The 18,988-nt window shown below is 39.9% G+C and overlaps 1 protein-coding gene across 1 annotated transcript in view; it reads left to right on the forward strand.

The window, feature by feature from the left end:
- ptprn2 (protein tyrosine phosphatase receptor type N2) overlaps positions 1-18,988 on the forward strand; it is a 176,059-nt gene that overhangs the window by 36,702 nt on the left and 120,369 nt on the right. The window contains exons 4-8 of the mRNA XM_033638751.2: positions 9,540-9,775; positions 14,019-14,472; positions 14,633-14,929; positions 15,145-15,185; positions 15,769-16,187. Coding sequence (XP_033494642.2) covers positions 9,540-9,775; positions 14,019-14,472; positions 14,633-14,929; positions 15,145-15,185; positions 15,769-16,187 — 1,447 coding nt within the window. The remainder of the gene's footprint in view (positions 1-9,539; positions 9,776-14,018; positions 14,473-14,632; positions 14,930-15,144; positions 15,186-15,768; positions 16,188-18,988) is intronic.

Consider the following 18,988-nt stretch of genomic DNA (forward strand, 5'->3'; position numbering starts at 1 on the left):
CTGTGAGGTGTGCAGTGTAATCACATTAGGCCGTCTCTCCTACTCAATCAATGGCAGCGGCTAATGTGTTTTGTTACAACAGGTTACATCTTCAGGGGCATACAGTGCATTTTTAATAAAATGTCATCGCAGCAGAAGTAACTGTATAGCTTGCATGAGTGAAGTTACAGTCATAATTTAAGGGTACAAGTTTGACAACCTGGAGCCATGCTGGAGTCATGCTGAGAATTCAGCGCATCTCCTCAGTTCTGTCACACTAATATAGCTGATTTTATATTCATGTCTTGTACTGTCTGTGGTAGACAGAGTGTCTTCTTGCTGATGGTTGTCACAGTGTGAACAACGGCTAGGAATGAGAGGAGCCTCCAGGCAGTCTGCTGTTATGGATCCATCGCTGTAACTGCTAAACAAATGGCTCTCGCTTGTTTGTTTCTAGCAGACAACTCTTGGAGAAGTATTTTCTGCCCATAAAATGCCTTAAAAATGTTTTAACATGATGTATGTTTCAATATATAACCCATGGGCCTGTACTTTATTGAAAATTCAGAGGAAGTTTCATGGAAAGAAATGAATAATTTGGTGCTATTTACATGTGACACAGTTTGTGTCTGCAATTCAGCATATATGGAGAGTTAAGTGTCGATAATAGTTAGTGGATGAACATTTACTTGGGATTAAAAATGGCAGCTCTACCAAGGAAATTCCTTTCAGTCAACAGCTGTTCATAAACTGAGTCCTAACTAAAGAAACAGTCTCAGACGTGTGTCTATATTTTCTTTATAATTAGGAATAATTACATGGTTCTTTCCAGGAAGCTCCTCAGGGAATTATTAATGAAATTGTTGGAAATTACAGACCAAGAAGATAAAATGTTACCAAGCAGATTCTTCTCTTCACATTTGTCAGCCTGTAACTGCAGTCACAACCCACCAGGGGGCAGTAGACACCTTTAACACAGACCGTGACCACAAACATCAGCCCTCCAAATATAATTGGCTTTGCAGGCCACTCTGAGCTTAATATCTTTTAACAGGCGTGAACCACTGTTGAAAATCATTAAGAGTAAGCAGCCGGCCAGAGGAAATCAAAAAAAAAAAAAAAAAAGAGGGGAGAAAAAATGCAGTGATGAATATTAAGCAAAGCGAGACCACACATTTATTCTAATTACTGCTTGGAAATAAACAAATGAGAGTGAAGAGGATGAGAAGAGATCTGGTGTGAAATTTTTGTCCTGGTCCGTTTCTGTTTAATTTTTTAGATGCTTTTCATCATGAGACTCTGACCTTGTGTTTGTAGACACCCGTTTACAGACGTCGCAGACATGACATCATCACTTTGAATCATTTTCCCCTTTTCTGTCTTGTAGAATCACATCCACAGACACAGAGCATTATCTCCGGATGAGTCCACAATGCACTGTTAATGCTCGGTGGCATGTTATTCTTATCACCTCAACAACTATTGAAGTGTCATCTTTGAGCCGTCGGGGACACTTTTTTCTTTTTTTTTTTAAAGCCCAGACAGGGTTATTGAGACCATTGTACTGTAACTTAAATTGAAGAGATGAAGGGGGGGGGAACGGGGAGGGACATCAATGGAATCGATTTACAATCCTCTTTATCTTGCATCAGAGATGCAGGTAGAAATCGCACAATCTCTGCTCACTGCACAACACCAATGTCATTCAGATCAATAGAAATTGACCCTTGTACAAAAGGGCTTGGGTTGTCTGGATGTGTCCCCATTGGCTGAGCACAATGTCTGGTATTAAATTTTCACCACAATACATTTTGAATGCAAGGCCCTGTCATCCAGCCGCAAATGACTTTTATATTACACAGCACCTAAAGCCAAGCAGCTTTAGTATTCAGCGTGTGCAGCCACAGTGTGTCTACACATTTCATAGCCAGGCTGCTGTCATATTGCTGTGGAGTCATTATGGCTCTGCTAAATGTGTGTGTGTGTGCAGGCTGGGACTGTGTGAAGATACACAAAGGAGCCAACTTGCTAACTATAGTGTATTAATTTGATGTATACAGTATATTATAATGATGAAGCATTTAATTGAACGTTCACTAAACACTGCCCCTGATGAGCAAGTGTCCAATCATAGCAACTGTAACCAGGCAGGGTGGGTCTGTCTAGCTTTGGACTTTGCCACATATTGTGGTGGGGGGGCTTTGTAGTAAGTGCAATAATTCCAGACTAACTAGCTTATTACCTAGCTACAGTAGTTAACTTTAGGTTTATTTACAAAGGCAAGGGGCACTGGCATTAGTTATCAACAGTATTTCAGGGGTTACAGGTTAACGTCCTGTTCATGACTAGAACATCCACCTTGATGATGCTATTACATCAGACTTTAAAGTAAGGAGCGGGTTTATTCTAAAAGTGGGAATTGCTAGGCACCTCATGATTTGATTTGATTTGATTACGATTTAGTGAGCTAAGATTTGATATTAAAACAATTATCGATGCATCTCGATGCATTAAATTTTATGATTTCTACACATGATTTATTTTTTCTCACGTGTGACTTCTTGCTACTTTTAAAACATAGCTTATTTGTAATCACCCCATAATTAAATAAACAGAAGAATTTACTTGCAAATATTTTGGTCCTTGTCCAGGTCCCTTTTCCAGTCAGCTTCATTAAAGCCAAAATGCTTGCAAACCCTAGCTTTTTAACCAGGGGGTGCCAGTCTGATTGTATCCATTTGCAGTTGCTTACGCTAACCCATTGTGGGTTATTAACACCAGTGTAGCTTGCATACTGTAATATTTCACTGGAAATAGTATGGAATTCATGTACTAATATGCAAATGCAATAATGCAATAATAAACAGTCCACAGCCTTTTCATTTTTAAAAACTTAACTGCATTAATTACAGTCACCTTACAGTCTCTTGCCTGTATGAGAATAACAAAATGACAGGGAGGCAGAGTGCTCCGCTCTTTGGTTAATTACGTTATGAGAGCAGCCTCTTTGCTGCACTGTTAGCTCGGGGTAAAGCCTAGACCCTGAACGAGCGCAGGGTTTTTACGTGGAACAGACTGAGCACTGAGTTATTTTCTTCACCACAGAGGTGGTTTAAGTTATTAAATGCTGCATTTTTTCCTTTTACCTGTAGTACTGTTTATCAATGTCGTGTTTTAGTGTAACTTGTAGAGTGTTGGAGATATATGCCTTCTCTCAAATATTATGGAACTACATGGCACTCCTTTACACAAGAGTGCCAAAAACATACATTTGAAAAACTCAACAGCAATGTCTCTTTCCAGAAATCATGACCTGGTTACTCAAGATAATCTACAAACCATGTTGTGAGCAGTTTCATGTAGGAATGATTCTCTTTCTACCGAAGTACACCCACCAACTGTAACACCTCTCAGAAGGAAGCGTGCATCTCCTCATGAATGAGAGGCTCATACTCGTGACATTGTGAAATGTAATGGTGTCTTTCTCGGCTGAGCTGTAACATTAGCTAGCTCAGTGGTGCTAGGTGAGCTAGCGGTAGATGCAGGCTTCCTTGTGTGCAGTGATTCGGTTGACAGGTGTTGTTTGGTATGAGGCAAAGGTGAGGTGAGAGGAAAAATATGTATTTTGGATTTTTTTGAGCAAACTATCCTTTTAAGAGCCATTTAGCGGATTCATGATGTAAAACTTAACCAACTGACTGAGTTCTATTGATAGCATTAGCTTAGTCAGGGTTTAGCAAATAGTCAATTGGCATAAGGACAAACAATGGTTAATTCTGCAGTTTTTTAAACTGCTTTATGTCATATTTTTCAGTTTCTGGTCAGTTTTTATCCTTTCAAGCTCCGTCCTCTGAACATCAGAAAGAATCATGTCAGAATGTAACACTGGTGTTCCTGATCTACCACGTTAAACTACACTAACCTGCAGTCGATTGACCTCCTGACCCTGTGCAGAGTGGCGGGTAGTCTCATAGTACTGACAAGTGAAGTAAGATGATGCATTGTGACATTTGCATTAGCTCCATTGACAGGAAGCATCAGTCAGGGAGAATCAGTGACCATAAACTGACATTATGTCACTCCAGTGCCACTGAAACCACCGTGTTACCCACGGCCCTACTTTGCTTCCAGCACAAACATGTTTTCTTTGACAGACAATCGACAGAAACCATTGTTGTTGTTCCTCATATTCTGCTCTGTCTGTTCCTTGACAACCTTGTTGCTGGAGAGGGAAAAAAAAAGTCAGACAACACTCACACACTAACATGCCATGTGAAAACTTGAGTTGTTATGAGGAAAACAAGAGTGCTTTTATTGAACCGTTCAGTGTGAGTCCATGTCTTTGAAGGGGGCAGGATCATTTCAGAGAAACCTGCTGCAGATTTTTACTTGAAGCAAAATGATTTCCTCCACAGGCAAATAATAATTTGTGTCCTCATGGATGTTCACCAACTGTTTTGCAGTAATGGCAATATGAAATTACTTCAATAGAGGTGGTCAGATGGTCATGCTTCATTAAGAGCCACATAACTTTATTTTAAATGCTCTTTTCGAAGACTCCAAAGATACCATATATATGTGTCTGGATTTTGGGGAAATGTGTATAAAATAATGCTTAATATATTTAAATATATTTGTATTTTAGGAAATAGCCAAGCTTTAAAATGTTAGGTCACATCACTCAGTGTAAACATCATATGCTGTAGCTTCAGTGAAGAGTTGTCATAAGCTGGTGGAATAAGACCATAAAGCTAAAGAGTAAAAAACATGTATGTAAAGGAAGTCGGTTAAACTTATTATTTATTCAGATTCTATCTATTGATATTCCAGAATGATTTAACAGTCATTACTGTACGATCAGTATCCTGCCCTCATTCCCTTCCCTCACCCAGCTCAGGTCATAAAGCACATAAGGCCAAATCAGAAGAAAAAATAATAATGATAACAAATAGATAAATAAAATAGGTTCAATTTATTATCAGAATTATTGTACAGATTTATTTCTAATTAAAGGATATTGTTTTCAATAAATGTTATTTGCTAACTTGCATTTAGTGAGGTGTTGTCGTGTTTTGTAGGATAATGTGTGTGTTCATAATGCACAGTCCAAAGTGCCACACATTTCAGCGACATTTAAAGGTCCAATGTGTAAGATATAGGGAGATTTAGTGACATCTAGTGGTGAGGACTGCAGATTGCAACCAGATGAAACTTCTCCAGGTTAGAATTCCTTCAGTGTTCATTGTTCAGGAGGTTTATACTGGGAATCAAATTACCCACTGAGGTCTTTTCCACTCCAAAACAAAACATCAGGTGATTAACATCGGTAAAAACACTGAAATAAAGCAGTTTCAAATTATAAATCATTGTTTCTCCTTCGTTGTTCAGCTCATCAGTGATGGGTTGCTGGCCTAGCACCTGCTAATGTGTGCTCACCTTTATTTTGAAGATCCAGACATTCAAGAGGTTTTGACTAGGAGCCAAGTTATCCACAGAGGGTCCCCCTTTCCAGAACAAATGGACTCAGAAATTTAATAAAGTAAAAACACTGAATTAAGCAGTTTCACGTTAAAAAAATGAATTTTTCGGACACTCCTTGTCACAGAAGAGCTGGTGACTATGGTGGCTCACGCAAAAATGTCAATGGCCCTATCTAAAGTCAGTGTTGGTTTGTCCATTTTGGGCTACTGTAGAAACATGGTGGTGCATCATGGCATTCTCTACATAGATATAAACAGCTCATTCGAAGGTAATGACAACAATTCTTATTTTCAGGTGATTATACACTAAAGAAAACATACTTAATAAATTATATTATATTCCATTTCTGCCAATGTATCCCCCTGAATCTTACACAGTTGATTTAGCATTGCTACCTTCACTAGTTGGCACCATAAAAGGGTCTTATAACATATGCAAAATTTATTAAGACAATGCTTAACCTTAGAGATTAAATCATGCTAAGTTTTGACTTTATTTTTTATTTTTAATTTCTAAAATATTTAAAATTTTCTTACTTTTAGATTAGTCAACAAGTCTAAGTTTAAACTCCCATTTAAACATTAGGAAAACTAGTTGTCAGGAACCTCCCTATAGTTCGTCTGTAAAGAGATTCACAGCAATACTTTTTACTACAATTTTTTTTTTTTTTTTTTAGGAAATGAAATGCCACTGTACACAGTGTATTCACATGTTCTGCCTCACCATTGCACTGTTGGTTTAATTTTAGTGTCAAATTTGGATTGACACATTTCATTTTGACTAATTAGGTAGGACTCGCTGCTAAATTATTCACGCTCTCTTCCATTAATGCCTTTAAAATCAGTTGGTGGACAGAAGTAAAGGGAAAGGGGAAAATCTGCATTTCAAAAACAGCAGATGAAACTACAAGACATGTAGACAGGATCCCATCTAATGGGCTTTGAATATTTAGGAGGCCCCCTCTCTCTCTGTCACACAGAAAACAGACAGGAGGCCAACAGAAATATCTTGCTTGTTTGAAAGCTGTTGCGCTAATGGCAAGGCGTTAATTAACTGAGGCATTTGCCTGAGACGGCGTGCTATCCTTAACAGGCAAAAACCCGGCAGCACTTGGTGATGGAACCTGCTCTTTCTCTGGACTTGCAGAAGAATTTGCATGACATTTAGCTCCTCAGTGCCAGGATAATCAGCTGAGAGGTTGATTGAGAGGAATCCAACCGTAAAGGCCCCACCAATTTTCTTCCTGACTTTTTTCTCTTACAAAATGGCTCATTCTGATGGTGTAATTTGCACCGGCATACCTTTTTTCCCCTCAAGTGTGCCCGTCACAGACACAACAACATGCTATGTATAAAAATAAGTGCATCCCCCAGGAGACAGAGGGGGATAGAGGTGTCACAGTCAATGAAGCCAGCTTGTGGCGCCATCATGTATGAACCCATTTAACCAGCTGCAGTTAACCGCAGGTACCATATGGATCCTTTAGGGCTGAAGCCAGACCTGATTTCCCCATCACCACTGATGATAGCGTAAACGATCATCGCCACGTTAATATATAACAAGTATACACCACATCGGTTAAGCCATGGGTAGTTAACTGTCATTGTTGTGCGGATGGATGGCTGAGCTGCGTTCCAGAACAGTGACAACATACGCTGCTGTGTGCTCTATTCAGCACTGCCAAGAATGACTGGAGGCATCTGTAGCTGCTCTGCATTGCTCAGATCCTCATCTGGTGCTTATGAATATCTATGAGAATACCCAGAGTCTATGGGTGAGAAACCGGGCTAATGAAGACATTCTGCGGTGTTGATACTTTTCATTTTTTGCGTATTTTAAAACCTAGGCTTTTAATTTATTGCTATTAAACATGTCCACATCATTAAGAGCTGCAATGTTTCTTCAGATGAGTCCAGTAAAAAGTTTTGGCAGCTAGGAATCTAAGCCACAACATAATTACTTCTTTCTAGTTAAAAAATGCCTCTGCACTTAAATGAAGTGTCATCAGTGAACATCTTGGCTCCCTAAAAAAAAAGTGTATCTGTGGTATTTCTATGCTCTTTGCCGATGGAATGCTGTGCCTCTTGGCTCATTGGGAATGGGGCCATGTTTTGGGTATCTTTTTTTTTGCTTGGGTAGCTCCATCTGGTCCTGGCACCACTGCGCTTTGCCCCTGCCCAGGAGTTCTGCATCCCAACTATGTGTTGGCAATTAGCAGAGATGCTGGCAAGGCGTCAGGCCGCAGTGTGACATTCTCCCCGGGCTTGTTGACTGGCTGGGGTGTGTATCTGTGTGTCTGTGTGTCTGTGTGTGTACATGTCTGTGTATACATGTGTCTGTACATGTGTGCATGAGTGTGAATGTGCAGTCGTGGCTTTCTTTAAGTGTGTCTTAATTTTAGACCTCCTCTCCTCTAATGTTTGAATTCACCCCTGTAAAACTGAGAGAACTATGAACAGTCATCCACAAAGAAGAGAACATAGATACTGCACAGTCACCATTTACAGGAATACTGTGCCAAAAGAACAATATTTCAAACAAAAGACAGTACTGTTTCTGTTAAAGGCACATTTACTGTATATAGTCAGTCTTGACCCCAGTATTTTAAATATTATTTACATTGCTGTTTCCAGTTTCTGGGTATACCGTAGTATGAAAATTGACAGGTATCATACCATGTGCATTTGTTTATTTACAGTATTGAATTTTACTGTTATTGTATTAGTGTGATTAAAAGTGTATTTCAAGTTTATGTCAATTTTCGTATCTGCCAGGACCAAGTGGCAACCTCTGAAGGTGAAAGATGAAGCCAATGCGGAGGTGCCAAAAGCTGCAGTTCCTCAAATGGCCACTTGATGCTGGCTCCCAAACAGTCAATCCACATAGACCTCCATGCTAACATGCCCAACTTTACAGCAGAAATAAACATGTTTACAGCCTGGTACAAAACTGGTTTTAATCTTTATAGCCAATTTCCTCCTTCGTGACAACTGTACGTGGGGTGAATTTTTATTTAACTCGCCTTTTTACATTTAATTAAGGCTTAAAGTTATGCGTATTTAAGGGTGGGGCCCCTGTGAGTGACAGGCTGTCTATGAGGAGCCACTACAGTGTGTGAGTCAGAGGCACCCCTCACTCCTCCACAGCTGCACCCTCTTAATCACATATGGTCACTGCTGGCCCCAAAAACACTAAGATGGCGATGACAAAATGCCAGACTCAGGGCTTTAAAATAGAAGTCCACAAACCAATGGGTGGACGTCATGATAGTTATGTCAGTCTATGGTCAGGACATAATATTTTGTGAAATTATAACAAAGCATTCTTTAAGGGTCATTGTAAATGATAATAAGAATATTAGCGTAATACTGTATACCATGAAACTGGGACATTTTCTGAGACAGTTATCGTATTGAGAGAATCTCATACTGTTGCAACCCCAGTGGGCAATCAAAGACAAATCAACCCCTGTCTCACATATTTTCATTTTAACAATTAAGCTGGTAAAACTCTAACTCTTTAATGTCAAGTAATAATGTATGAAAATGATCTCTTTAGGAATGTTTGGCAATGATATATTTAAAATATGAGCCCAGAAAATATAAAAATGGTCAGCCATTTTGCCTCCAAATATTAATTTTGTTGCTGGAAATAATTTTGGAGGCACTTAATATTAATACCAGAGCCAGGAACTGGAGTTGTTAGTTTTTGCCTGGCTTACAATTTATTATATGAGTCATTCTCAATCATCTCCAGGCCTGATCCTCTCTCCAGTTTTTGTTAATAGCGAGCAGTCAAGTACTTTTTCTGTTTCTGTTGAATAATCCTAATATTAGACATTTGTTGTCTTTAATTGTTTATGCATCAGTGGATATGTTGATTAAATTAGGTTCACTATCCACTTTGTTTGATTTATTTACCAAAATAGTGTTTTACCTGGAGAGATCTGTAGAAATCTTATTTTTGAAGAGTTATATTGAGTCGAGAGGTGTTTTAAAGAACCCCACATACAAAGGGATTGATCTCTGCATCATGTGCCACTTATTTGATTGTTTGGAATTTCAATCTTTATTTTCCAGGTTTGACGTGGCAGGACGACACCACCCAGCAAGTAATCTCCAAAGAGCTCTCCAAACTGAGGGCCATCCCTCTCTACCGCCAGGCCACAGCTCCAAGCCCGCTGACCGCCTATAGCAACTCCAGAGACAGGAAACTGAGCAGAAACCTTCAGCAGTACCTGACGGGGTTGGGCTTCCTGCCACACTCTGAGGCCGATGGACAACCAGGAATCCTCCAGCATGGAGCCAACGTTCAGGTGAGAGTCTCACACACTGCAGACTTGTAGCAGTTTGTCTTTGGAGTGGATGAGACAGATGCGACAAGTACACAAAAATCATGCAGGTTAATAACAGAAGCTTTTTAAATAAAGTTTTACAATGTCATCTGTGGCTCTGTTGATGTCATCAATGTTATCGCAATTTAAGACCTTTTTTTTTTTAAACAAGATAGCCTCTTACAATCTGACGATGTGCTTTGAAAGACAAGCGCATTTAGGAGGCAGGAAGGGTCTGATTAAAAAATGCTATCTAGCTCCATGATGTCGAAAATGTAGCATCCAGTGTTTTGGAGCTTAATCTATATTAGAGAGACTTAGAGTCAAGATATCTCAACCTCTGCTGCTTCGCCATTGAACATTTTTGACCAGTTTCTCTTGCAGGTCCCTCAACTTCAGGAAGTGACATATTAAACAGTAAGGCTCTCCTGAGTGTTGGTAACAATCATTAAGCGTATTATCGAAGCTTCAGCCAGGTGGGGCTGAACCATAGACTGTATGATAATAGACTGCTACTCTGAGACAATGCCTGACAAAGCATGTGAAACAGAAGAGAAGAAACAGCAAGCTAGCTCCAAAAAAATTAAAGATATACTCTGCAGGATTTTCCTAAACCAATATATGGACTCATACACAAGTAATCCCTCTAAATCATCACCTATGACCCACTAGAAGTGTGTGACGGCGTGTTTTTCTGCAGAGACTCTGCCCTCTGTCTTTACTTATTTTCTACTTTTTCTGTGTTAGGGACGTTTATGGACGTGCACCTCCACAGTGCTCAGGTGAGGTCGGGACTTTATAAAATTTAGCAAGCAGGTGCCAGACTGTAAGCAGCAGGCATCCAAAAGACACAGCGCTGAAAAAAAAAAAATCGAAAAAGAGAGTGAGGCAAAACGCAAAACAAGAGTGGCTCAGGGGTTGATTTTTACTTTCACTTTCGCTGGCGCCTGTGTTTTTATATAGCAGTTGACTGCCCAGTTAGCTCAAGCTAACACAGCAGCAGAGGCTAACATCCTACACTAAGCTGATAAACAGTCCCAGCAAACTCACGCCAACACCAAAGTGGCTTGACTCTGTTGTTTAACCCACTAATAATCGTAAGGTAATGTTAGCTGTTTGATGCTAACAGTTAGCACTGTCACTGTGTGTGTGTGTGTGTGTGTGTGTGTGTGTGTGGACTTACCACTTTTCCCAGTGCAGTGTCGAGCCGTCATTAAGGGAAACGAAGGACAGGCTAAGTGAATAGATATGCTACATGCAGTTCTACACTGAAATAAGATTTTACCCATTTTAGATAGTAATGTTGATATTATGGTGGGCTACCACAAATAAATCAATGTATGGGAAACACTGAGATTTTTTATTTTTAATTTCATTATTGTCATTTCTCAAAAATAAAATAAAAAGAAAAGAAAGAAAGGAATGAACAGAATATCTGACTCCCAAAATAAAAAAGAATACCTACCCAACAAACAAATAGTCAAATATTCAGGTCCAGCCCAACTGAACAGCTTGAATAACTCTTTAAAAAAAAACTACTGTATTGTTATATCTTAATGCAACAGCTAAAGATGTAGCATTAAGGTTTAGGGTTAAGGAAAGAAATATTGGTTCACAAAGCAAACAAAATTCAAACGTGTTTCCTTGCCTACATTATGGAAGGGCCTCTTCCTACTCCTTTTGAAAAAGAGTCAGTATGTCTTTTGCTGGGGTCGCCCTCTTGTCACCACACCGCTTTTGTTTCTCGCTCTCTGTCTTCTCCTCCCTCTCCCACTGAGCAGGGACCCTTTTACACAAAGATCTTCCATCACCTCTTTACATTATTCAATCCTCATATTTAGGGTGGAACCCGGGCTTTGTGTGAAATGTGCTCTGCATCCTTCATAGCCGAGCCGCTTCCTGCTGCTGTGTCAGTGCAGCCATAATGCAAAGTTGAAGAGTTCAGGACCTTCCTTATTGATGAGACGAGGCTCTTTGTTGTGTAGTGTGATGGAAAAAGGCAAACATGGTTAGCATGAATGGCAGAGCACCCCCGTCTCGCTGTGCTAATGCCATTATGGCCTCTCAGTATGCCGGGCTTGGAAAGACTGACATTTTCTCTATATACATTTGAAGGACAGAAAATGGCACCAAGGGAGATAGCTCGTATTAGTGCAGCAGCAACATGGATAATACTGCTGCTCAGTGGATCGGGTATACTGTATGCTGAACTGAAGCGTGGGTTCTTATTATTCAGAAGAGAAACATGATTTCTCTTCCTCACAGAGAGAAGAAAAGACCATATCACAAATTTTGGTGCCAACAGTAATACCAGCTACAATGCCAAATGGTTAAAAGGCCTCTCGGTGCCTGTGTACCAGTGCATTGTGATGTAAACACACAATTCATCATGTGTCAAATATAAACTCATATGGCTAAATCTGAAATCAGATGACTCACAGTTTCTTCTCTTTAGATAAGGGATTGCTGCTACTTCTCTGACAGAAGGGATATGCTTTTAAAGTTTGTTGTGGAAATGCATGAAATTACTCTTTGAGTGACACTATCTCATCTGTGATTTCCATAATGCAATTTCCAAGGGCAGTTGTCTTTGATCTAGAATCCCTATTCATATCCTGTCCTGTCTCGTCGAGCCCAGGTTGCTTCTCTTCTTATACTAAAGCCTGTCACAACAATGCTGACCCAGCGCAACCCATCGAATGTTCTCATGGGGAGGGAAAAAAACTATTGCAGAGATGAAACTAGGTTGAAGAAACATCATGTGAATGTTGTCACTGAAGCTTTACAGAAATTAACAAAACAAGGCTAAAAGTCTACAGCAGCTCTTTGAGGCTGTACTTGGGCAAAGCAGTGCTAAATGCTAACTTTGGCATGATAACATGTTCACAGTGACAATACCAACATGCTGAGGTATAGCAGATATAATGTTCACCATCTTGGTTTGTGTGTTAGCTTACTAACATTTGCAAATTAGCATTAAATACCAAATATAGCTGAGGCTAATGGGAATATCATTAGTTTTGACATATGGCTTAAAGGGTGAGTTTGGTAGTTTTCAACCTGGACCATAGTTTTCATTGTTTTTGTAACTGACTAATGGAGACAAATGTTTTTGAAACTGGTTGAGCGTTGAGTGAGAGGGCTGCAGTCAGCAGCAGCAATACAGGCTGCAATGTAACCATTCAGGGCATTTTACGTCCAGTAAAGGTGCTTTTTGCTATTAACAGGCTCAGATTATTATTATTTGTATTTGACAACATTATGGAAAGAATCCCTACAGAGATGGACCATTTTGTTAAGGAGAAAGATCCTTTTTGTTTAACCAGAAACAGCCCTGAAATGGCTATCACCAAAGACACCAGATTCCATTTAAATAAAGAATATTTTTATCATTGTAAAACACACTTAATTTAAAGTCAACACAAACAAAATTAAATTTGCAACAGTTGTTTTGGTTTGTCTTTCCACCATTTCAACAATTAACAGCTCTAGTGTGGTTGAAATAAATCCTTAATTCACACAGTCAGATGTGAATATATGCTGCCTCTTTACATGCTAAAATTACTGTTTGTGTAAATGGAGTCTGGTGGCTTTGGCTATAGCAATTTCGGGGCTGTTTGTAGTTAAACAAAAGTGACTCAAACAGGTCTATCTCTGTAGGGATCCTTACCATAATGTTGTCATAATCTGAGCCTGTCATTGGCAAAAACAAGCACTTTTAGTAGACGTGAAGTGATGGTAAAAAAAATGCCCCAAGTGGTTACATTTTGGCTTGCAGCAGTGTTGCTCAATACTGGATCATTTTCCAAAATTGTTGTTCCCATTAGTCACTTGAACACAAAAACCTTGGTAAACAGGCTCCATGTTGAAGAGGTACTGTATATGGACAGTGACACATAAGATAAAAAGTTATTGCAATTCAGGAATTCGTGAATTTCTTCTTGTTGTTGAGACATTTCTGTCTTAACCACAAATGTAAACCTATGGTGGCACTAAAGAAAAAGTCAGGGTGTTAGCCGAAGTCATTTTGATTCATTATCTGGTTTCCCTGAATGCCTGTAATAAATTTAATGGCAATCCATCCACTTGTGGATTTATATCAGTCTGGACCAAAGTGGTGGACCAACTGTCAGACCCTCAGCCATCCCCAGAGCCATGGTGTCAGCATGGCTAAATGATGTTTGACATATTAACAATGCTCTAAATGTGGCATTTTGTGTTGTAGAATGAAGACATCAAGTCTGAAGGTCACTTGGAGCCCAGCCGGTCCAAACCCCAGCAGGGCTGGAAGGAGACCACTATCTTCAGCCATCAGAAAGGAGCTGGCCAAACTCCAGTCACCAAAGTCTTCACCCAGAGCGGAGAGGGCAGACACCCCAAGCTCAGTGCAGTCTACTCTAACCGGGATCCAGGAAGAAGCAAACTGCTCTCCAGCCAGCTGGAACGGCTTCTTGCCGAGGTACCGAGCACTCAGCAGGGTGCCCTGGATGGCAACGCTGCATGGCCCAAAGGAAAGCTCCACTACCTCAGCTACATCCGGCCAGCTCAGAGTGACCACGCAGAACCGCAGTCTCAGGTGGCATTTGGCTCCAAAACCCAAAGGCCTAATCTAGACAGACTTCTGCTCAAGGCTGGCTCAAACCGCCTGACCGCCAAAGAGCCTCTTAGTGTCATGGACGGTAAGATCCGCTTTTTTTATAGCTTGTTAGAGATATTTCACACTCTGGGTTTTACATTTGCACCACAGTATTCTCATGTTTTGTCTGTCAGTTTGGGTTTTGGGGAAAATTGTGTTAAGTGATGTAGTATGATTGCAGCTTCTCATTCTCTCCTGTCCAGAGCGATTCATCCAGGATATGGTGAACCAGCTGGGGAGGCACAGCGTCAACATAGAGGCTTTGATGGGCAAAGACTTGGACCAGCTGGCTGGGGTCATCACAGGGGCGCTGCAGGAGGTGGATGAGGAGCGGCCTGTGGTTGGGGCCCAGCCAGGACCAGGAGCTGCTGACTCCAGGGGGGACATGGAGGGTAACAGGGAGTCGCTGGCAGCCGTGCAACAGAATCAAGACCAGGACCTAAAATCAGACAAAGGGCAGGATCTAAACCAGGAAGACACACTGAGAATGAAACAGCAAGGTCAGTGTTTCTTCTGTTGAGGATGAGAATACAAGCTGGCAGTGTTTTGTGCAGTAACGTGTTTGTATCGTATTATTTGTATTCGTATTATCCTCATACCAAATGTATTTTTGAGTCTTCCATTTTAAGTCTGTATTTTTTTTTTATTTTGCTAAATACAAAAGAGAACTTCAGTTTTCACACAATCTGCTCACATAAATTGTGTTTGTTTCCAGGCCAACAAATAGACGGCGCAGACAAAGAGCCTGTTGACAAGGTGATTTTAAAATTACTCTGCTCAACCAACAAATTGGTTTCTCAGGGAGCAAGACATGTCCAAACTTACACTTTATTCACTTTTGAATGCTGCTTCGAATAGGGATGATTTGAAAGTTTTTGTGCAGCCTAGCATTTACTGTTGAATTATTACAACTTGAAAGCACCTGCAGGATCTTATAAAATTCCCTCAGAGTTGTCTAACCTCAATATTTTCATTTAATGGAAGTTTAAAAGTGATATGAATGAAAAATAGTTTTGCATGGCGCCATGAATCTTTTGTTTCGTTTTTAGTAAGCAAGTAAAGCTGCTGAATGCACCCTTTAATGATTTGTAACGATAAAAGACATCATTAGACCTTGGGCCAGCACTCAGACTTAGAAACATCAGTGAATGCATTACAAATTCATTGCTTTAAATGGCTGACATATCTAATAGGAGCAACTCTCTATTCAAGGTATTAATTAATTTTTGCTCAAAACCTAATAAACTAACTTCTAAAAGGATCTGAAAGTGGTGCATAGGTAAAAGAAGTATAAAAAATCCCTTTGCCGATCTAAAGAAAAATCTTTGATTTAACACAGCATGCAGAGTTCTTCTCCAAGCTGCTGGACTACCTCAACATGGAGCCCTTCGGTGATTCCCCAAAGGTCAACGTTGGGCCACCAGCTCCCCTCCGGAAAATGGTCGGCATGGAGAATGTCCAAAGCCGGACGATGCAGGGTCAGGTTCCTATGTCCCACCACTGGGAGGAGAAGATCACACCTGCGAAGGAAGGTGCCACCCTGCGTTTAACCAGTGGTGTAGATGGGCCTGGCGCTCAGGTGGACTCAGAGATCCAGAGGTGGATGCAGGGGAATCAGGCCCCAGTAGGGAAACAGCAGCTGGAGGAGCCGCAGAAGAAGGACATGAAAGTCAAAACTCAGCTGGTCCACATCGGGGTGAAGGAGTTTTCCAGCAGAGGGAAGGACAGACACTTCGGCTACATTATCACCGGCTCAGAGTGAGTATGATTCACATAATCATATATCACATATTGATATTGGAATAATCAGATTGTAAAATGATTTCTAAATCATAATATTCTGAGGGAAAATTTGCGCATACTATGAGGAACTCAAGTTGTCACAATATGCCGTTTAAATGCACACAAAAAATGTGATTACTATCCAAAATTATTGATTCTATTAAATAGTGGGTTGGTAACAGTTTGAGCTGACTGCTTGCATCTAAATTTATTTGGGTAGAAGTTTTTTAAGAGGGATCAGACTGTCATGATTGATCAGGTGCCTTTTGTTAGGGTTTTTTGGTTATTTTGTTACACCAGTGTTTCGTATTGTTTGATCCATGTTTTTCCATTGTTTTTTGTGTATTTTCATAAAGGTCCCTCTAAGGGCTACATCTATTTCATTGTTGATTAATCTGTTGATTATTTTCTTGACTAATTGATGATTGTTAGGTCTTTAAAATGTCAGCAAATGCAGAAAAAATGTTAATCAGTATTTCCCAAAGCCCAAGATGACTGAGTTAACTGTCATAGAGGAGTAAAGACACCATAAAATATTCACATTTAAGAAACTAGAATCTGAGAATTCTGACTTTATTTTTCTTTAAAACATTACTCTAACCAATTAATTGATTATCAAGTTAGTTGCGAATTCATGTTTTAGTTGACAGCTCATCAATTAATCATTGCAACTCTTCTCAAGTTAGACTATACATGGTGTGCAAACTGTAGTTACGACAGGCCCCTGTGCATGCTATTTTTACAGTCCCTACTGCCAAATTTTGCCACTAAAATAGCTAGTGTATATCGTATCATGTCATTACACGGTCAAACAGAGACTTTACATTTGGACAACATCTACTATACATACATATTATTCCAAAAATCATCTTTGCATATTTGTACCAAGCGGGAAAATGAAGCCAATGGAAAAGTGCCAAAAACTGCAGTTCCTCTAATGTCCACTTGAGGCTGGCTCCAGAAGTGAGTCAATCTCCACAGACCCCCATGTTAAAATGCCCAACCTTACAGCTGAAATAAACATGTTTACCCTGTTCGTGACAACTGAAAATAATAAATGATTTGTTTAATTGATTTTTTTAATAGTTGATGTATAGTTTTTATACTTTATGAAGAATAAGCATATCATTTTGTTGCTACAGACTATTTTTATTAAACGAAGAAAAGAAAAGAAAAAAGACAGAGACGAGTTTGCCTTTTTAAGGCATAATTAGCAAATGGCACCACTATCAATTTACTGTGAGTTCTTATTTGATCACAGTTGTATTTCTGAGCTGGCAACCAGAATCATTGGCAAGTGCCTGCTCTTTTCTCAACTTTTACACGCCCCAGTGCAACAGCACCGCCTGCACTGTCTATATTTACGCCCCTGATGGTGTGGTATGGGACACTGGCCAATGATACATGTACGTGTCCCAATAAAAAATAAGCTTCATAAATAGCTTAAAAACAGTATTGTATTGGATATAAAACAGAGAGACACTGTGGCAGCTCTCCTGTGCAACATTATAGATACAGACTTGAATGTCTGTGAATTGCACTCATATTAACTGCAGCTTTACTGTTGACAGCAATGCAGACTGTCGATAGATTGATCCACAGCAGTGGTTTTCAAACTTACAACAATGTACCACCTTTGAGATATTTTCTCAGCAGAAAAAAAGCATATATAAAGAGGTACAATACAAAAAAGAATATATAAAGAGGTGCTGTGTCATCACTGTAAGTTGACACTTCTGAATTACAGCACGTGATGACTGGATTTAAAATGGGAATATTTATCGAACTAACATTTTTTATAGAACTTATTATAGTATAATTATTCTAGGAATTATGCATGACTGATATTTTTTAAATTAACATTAAAAACAATCTCATGTACCCTCTGCTGTACTCTAAAGTTCACTTAGAGGTCCCCTTACCCTCCATTTGAGAAACACTGATCTACAGTATGGCAATAACCTCTTTTACCTTAGTCACCATCCTCGAAAACTGGCATGCAAAAAGCATCACTGACAACCTTGTAAAAGCTACTCTCTTGTTCTTAAGTGGTTATTATCAGTGGACTTGATGACGTAGCTCACCTTCATATCATAGTTTATTGCTCCACTCACCAGTTGTAAGCTGTACTGTTGGACCTGTTTCAAGGCAAGACTCATTTTACACCTTAATACCGAGCATATGTCTGCTTTGTTCAGTTACTTAAAACTGCCTTTAAGATACACAGTTTCTGTCTAAAACCACCCACATATTCACGTCTTTATGGAAAAGAATACTGCAGTTTGAAATCCTTGGTGTATGCTGCACCTGATTACAATAGCAGGGATGATAAATCCCTCAGTGTGTGGGTATTACTGTGCCGTATTACAGCTTTAATGATGATACTTTGTCAGGAAGGGTAGCCAAGTTCTCTCTCTCACCTCTCACTCAGCTCGAGCTCAGCAAAGATAAGTTCCTATCGACTGTGTCTTCGCCCCTAGCCCTCTCTCAAATCCCTTTATGGTGTTATCAAGTCCGGTGTTGGTGCGTTGTCCTTCACCTGTTCAACACACATAGGCTCATAAAGGTGTGATGGGCACAATCTTTGTCACCTTATTGCCACACATATAGAAACGCAGATTAAGACGTAAGCACACAATATAGGTGAGTGTATGCCAGGGGAAAGAAGCAGGTCACCTTCTGAATAAAATGTCTTCACCTCCTCCTCGTCTATCCTCAGCCCACCAGGCAGACACCTATAGTTGGCCTATAGAGGGGTTCGCATTTGCTGCAGACCT

Source organism: Epinephelus lanceolatus, chromosome 20, assembly GCF_041903045.1.
Source record: "Epinephelus lanceolatus isolate andai-2023 chromosome 20, ASM4190304v1, whole genome shotgun sequence".
In the NCBI taxonomy this organism is placed as follows: domain Eukaryota; kingdom Metazoa; phylum Chordata; class Actinopteri; order Perciformes; family Serranidae; genus Epinephelus; species Epinephelus lanceolatus.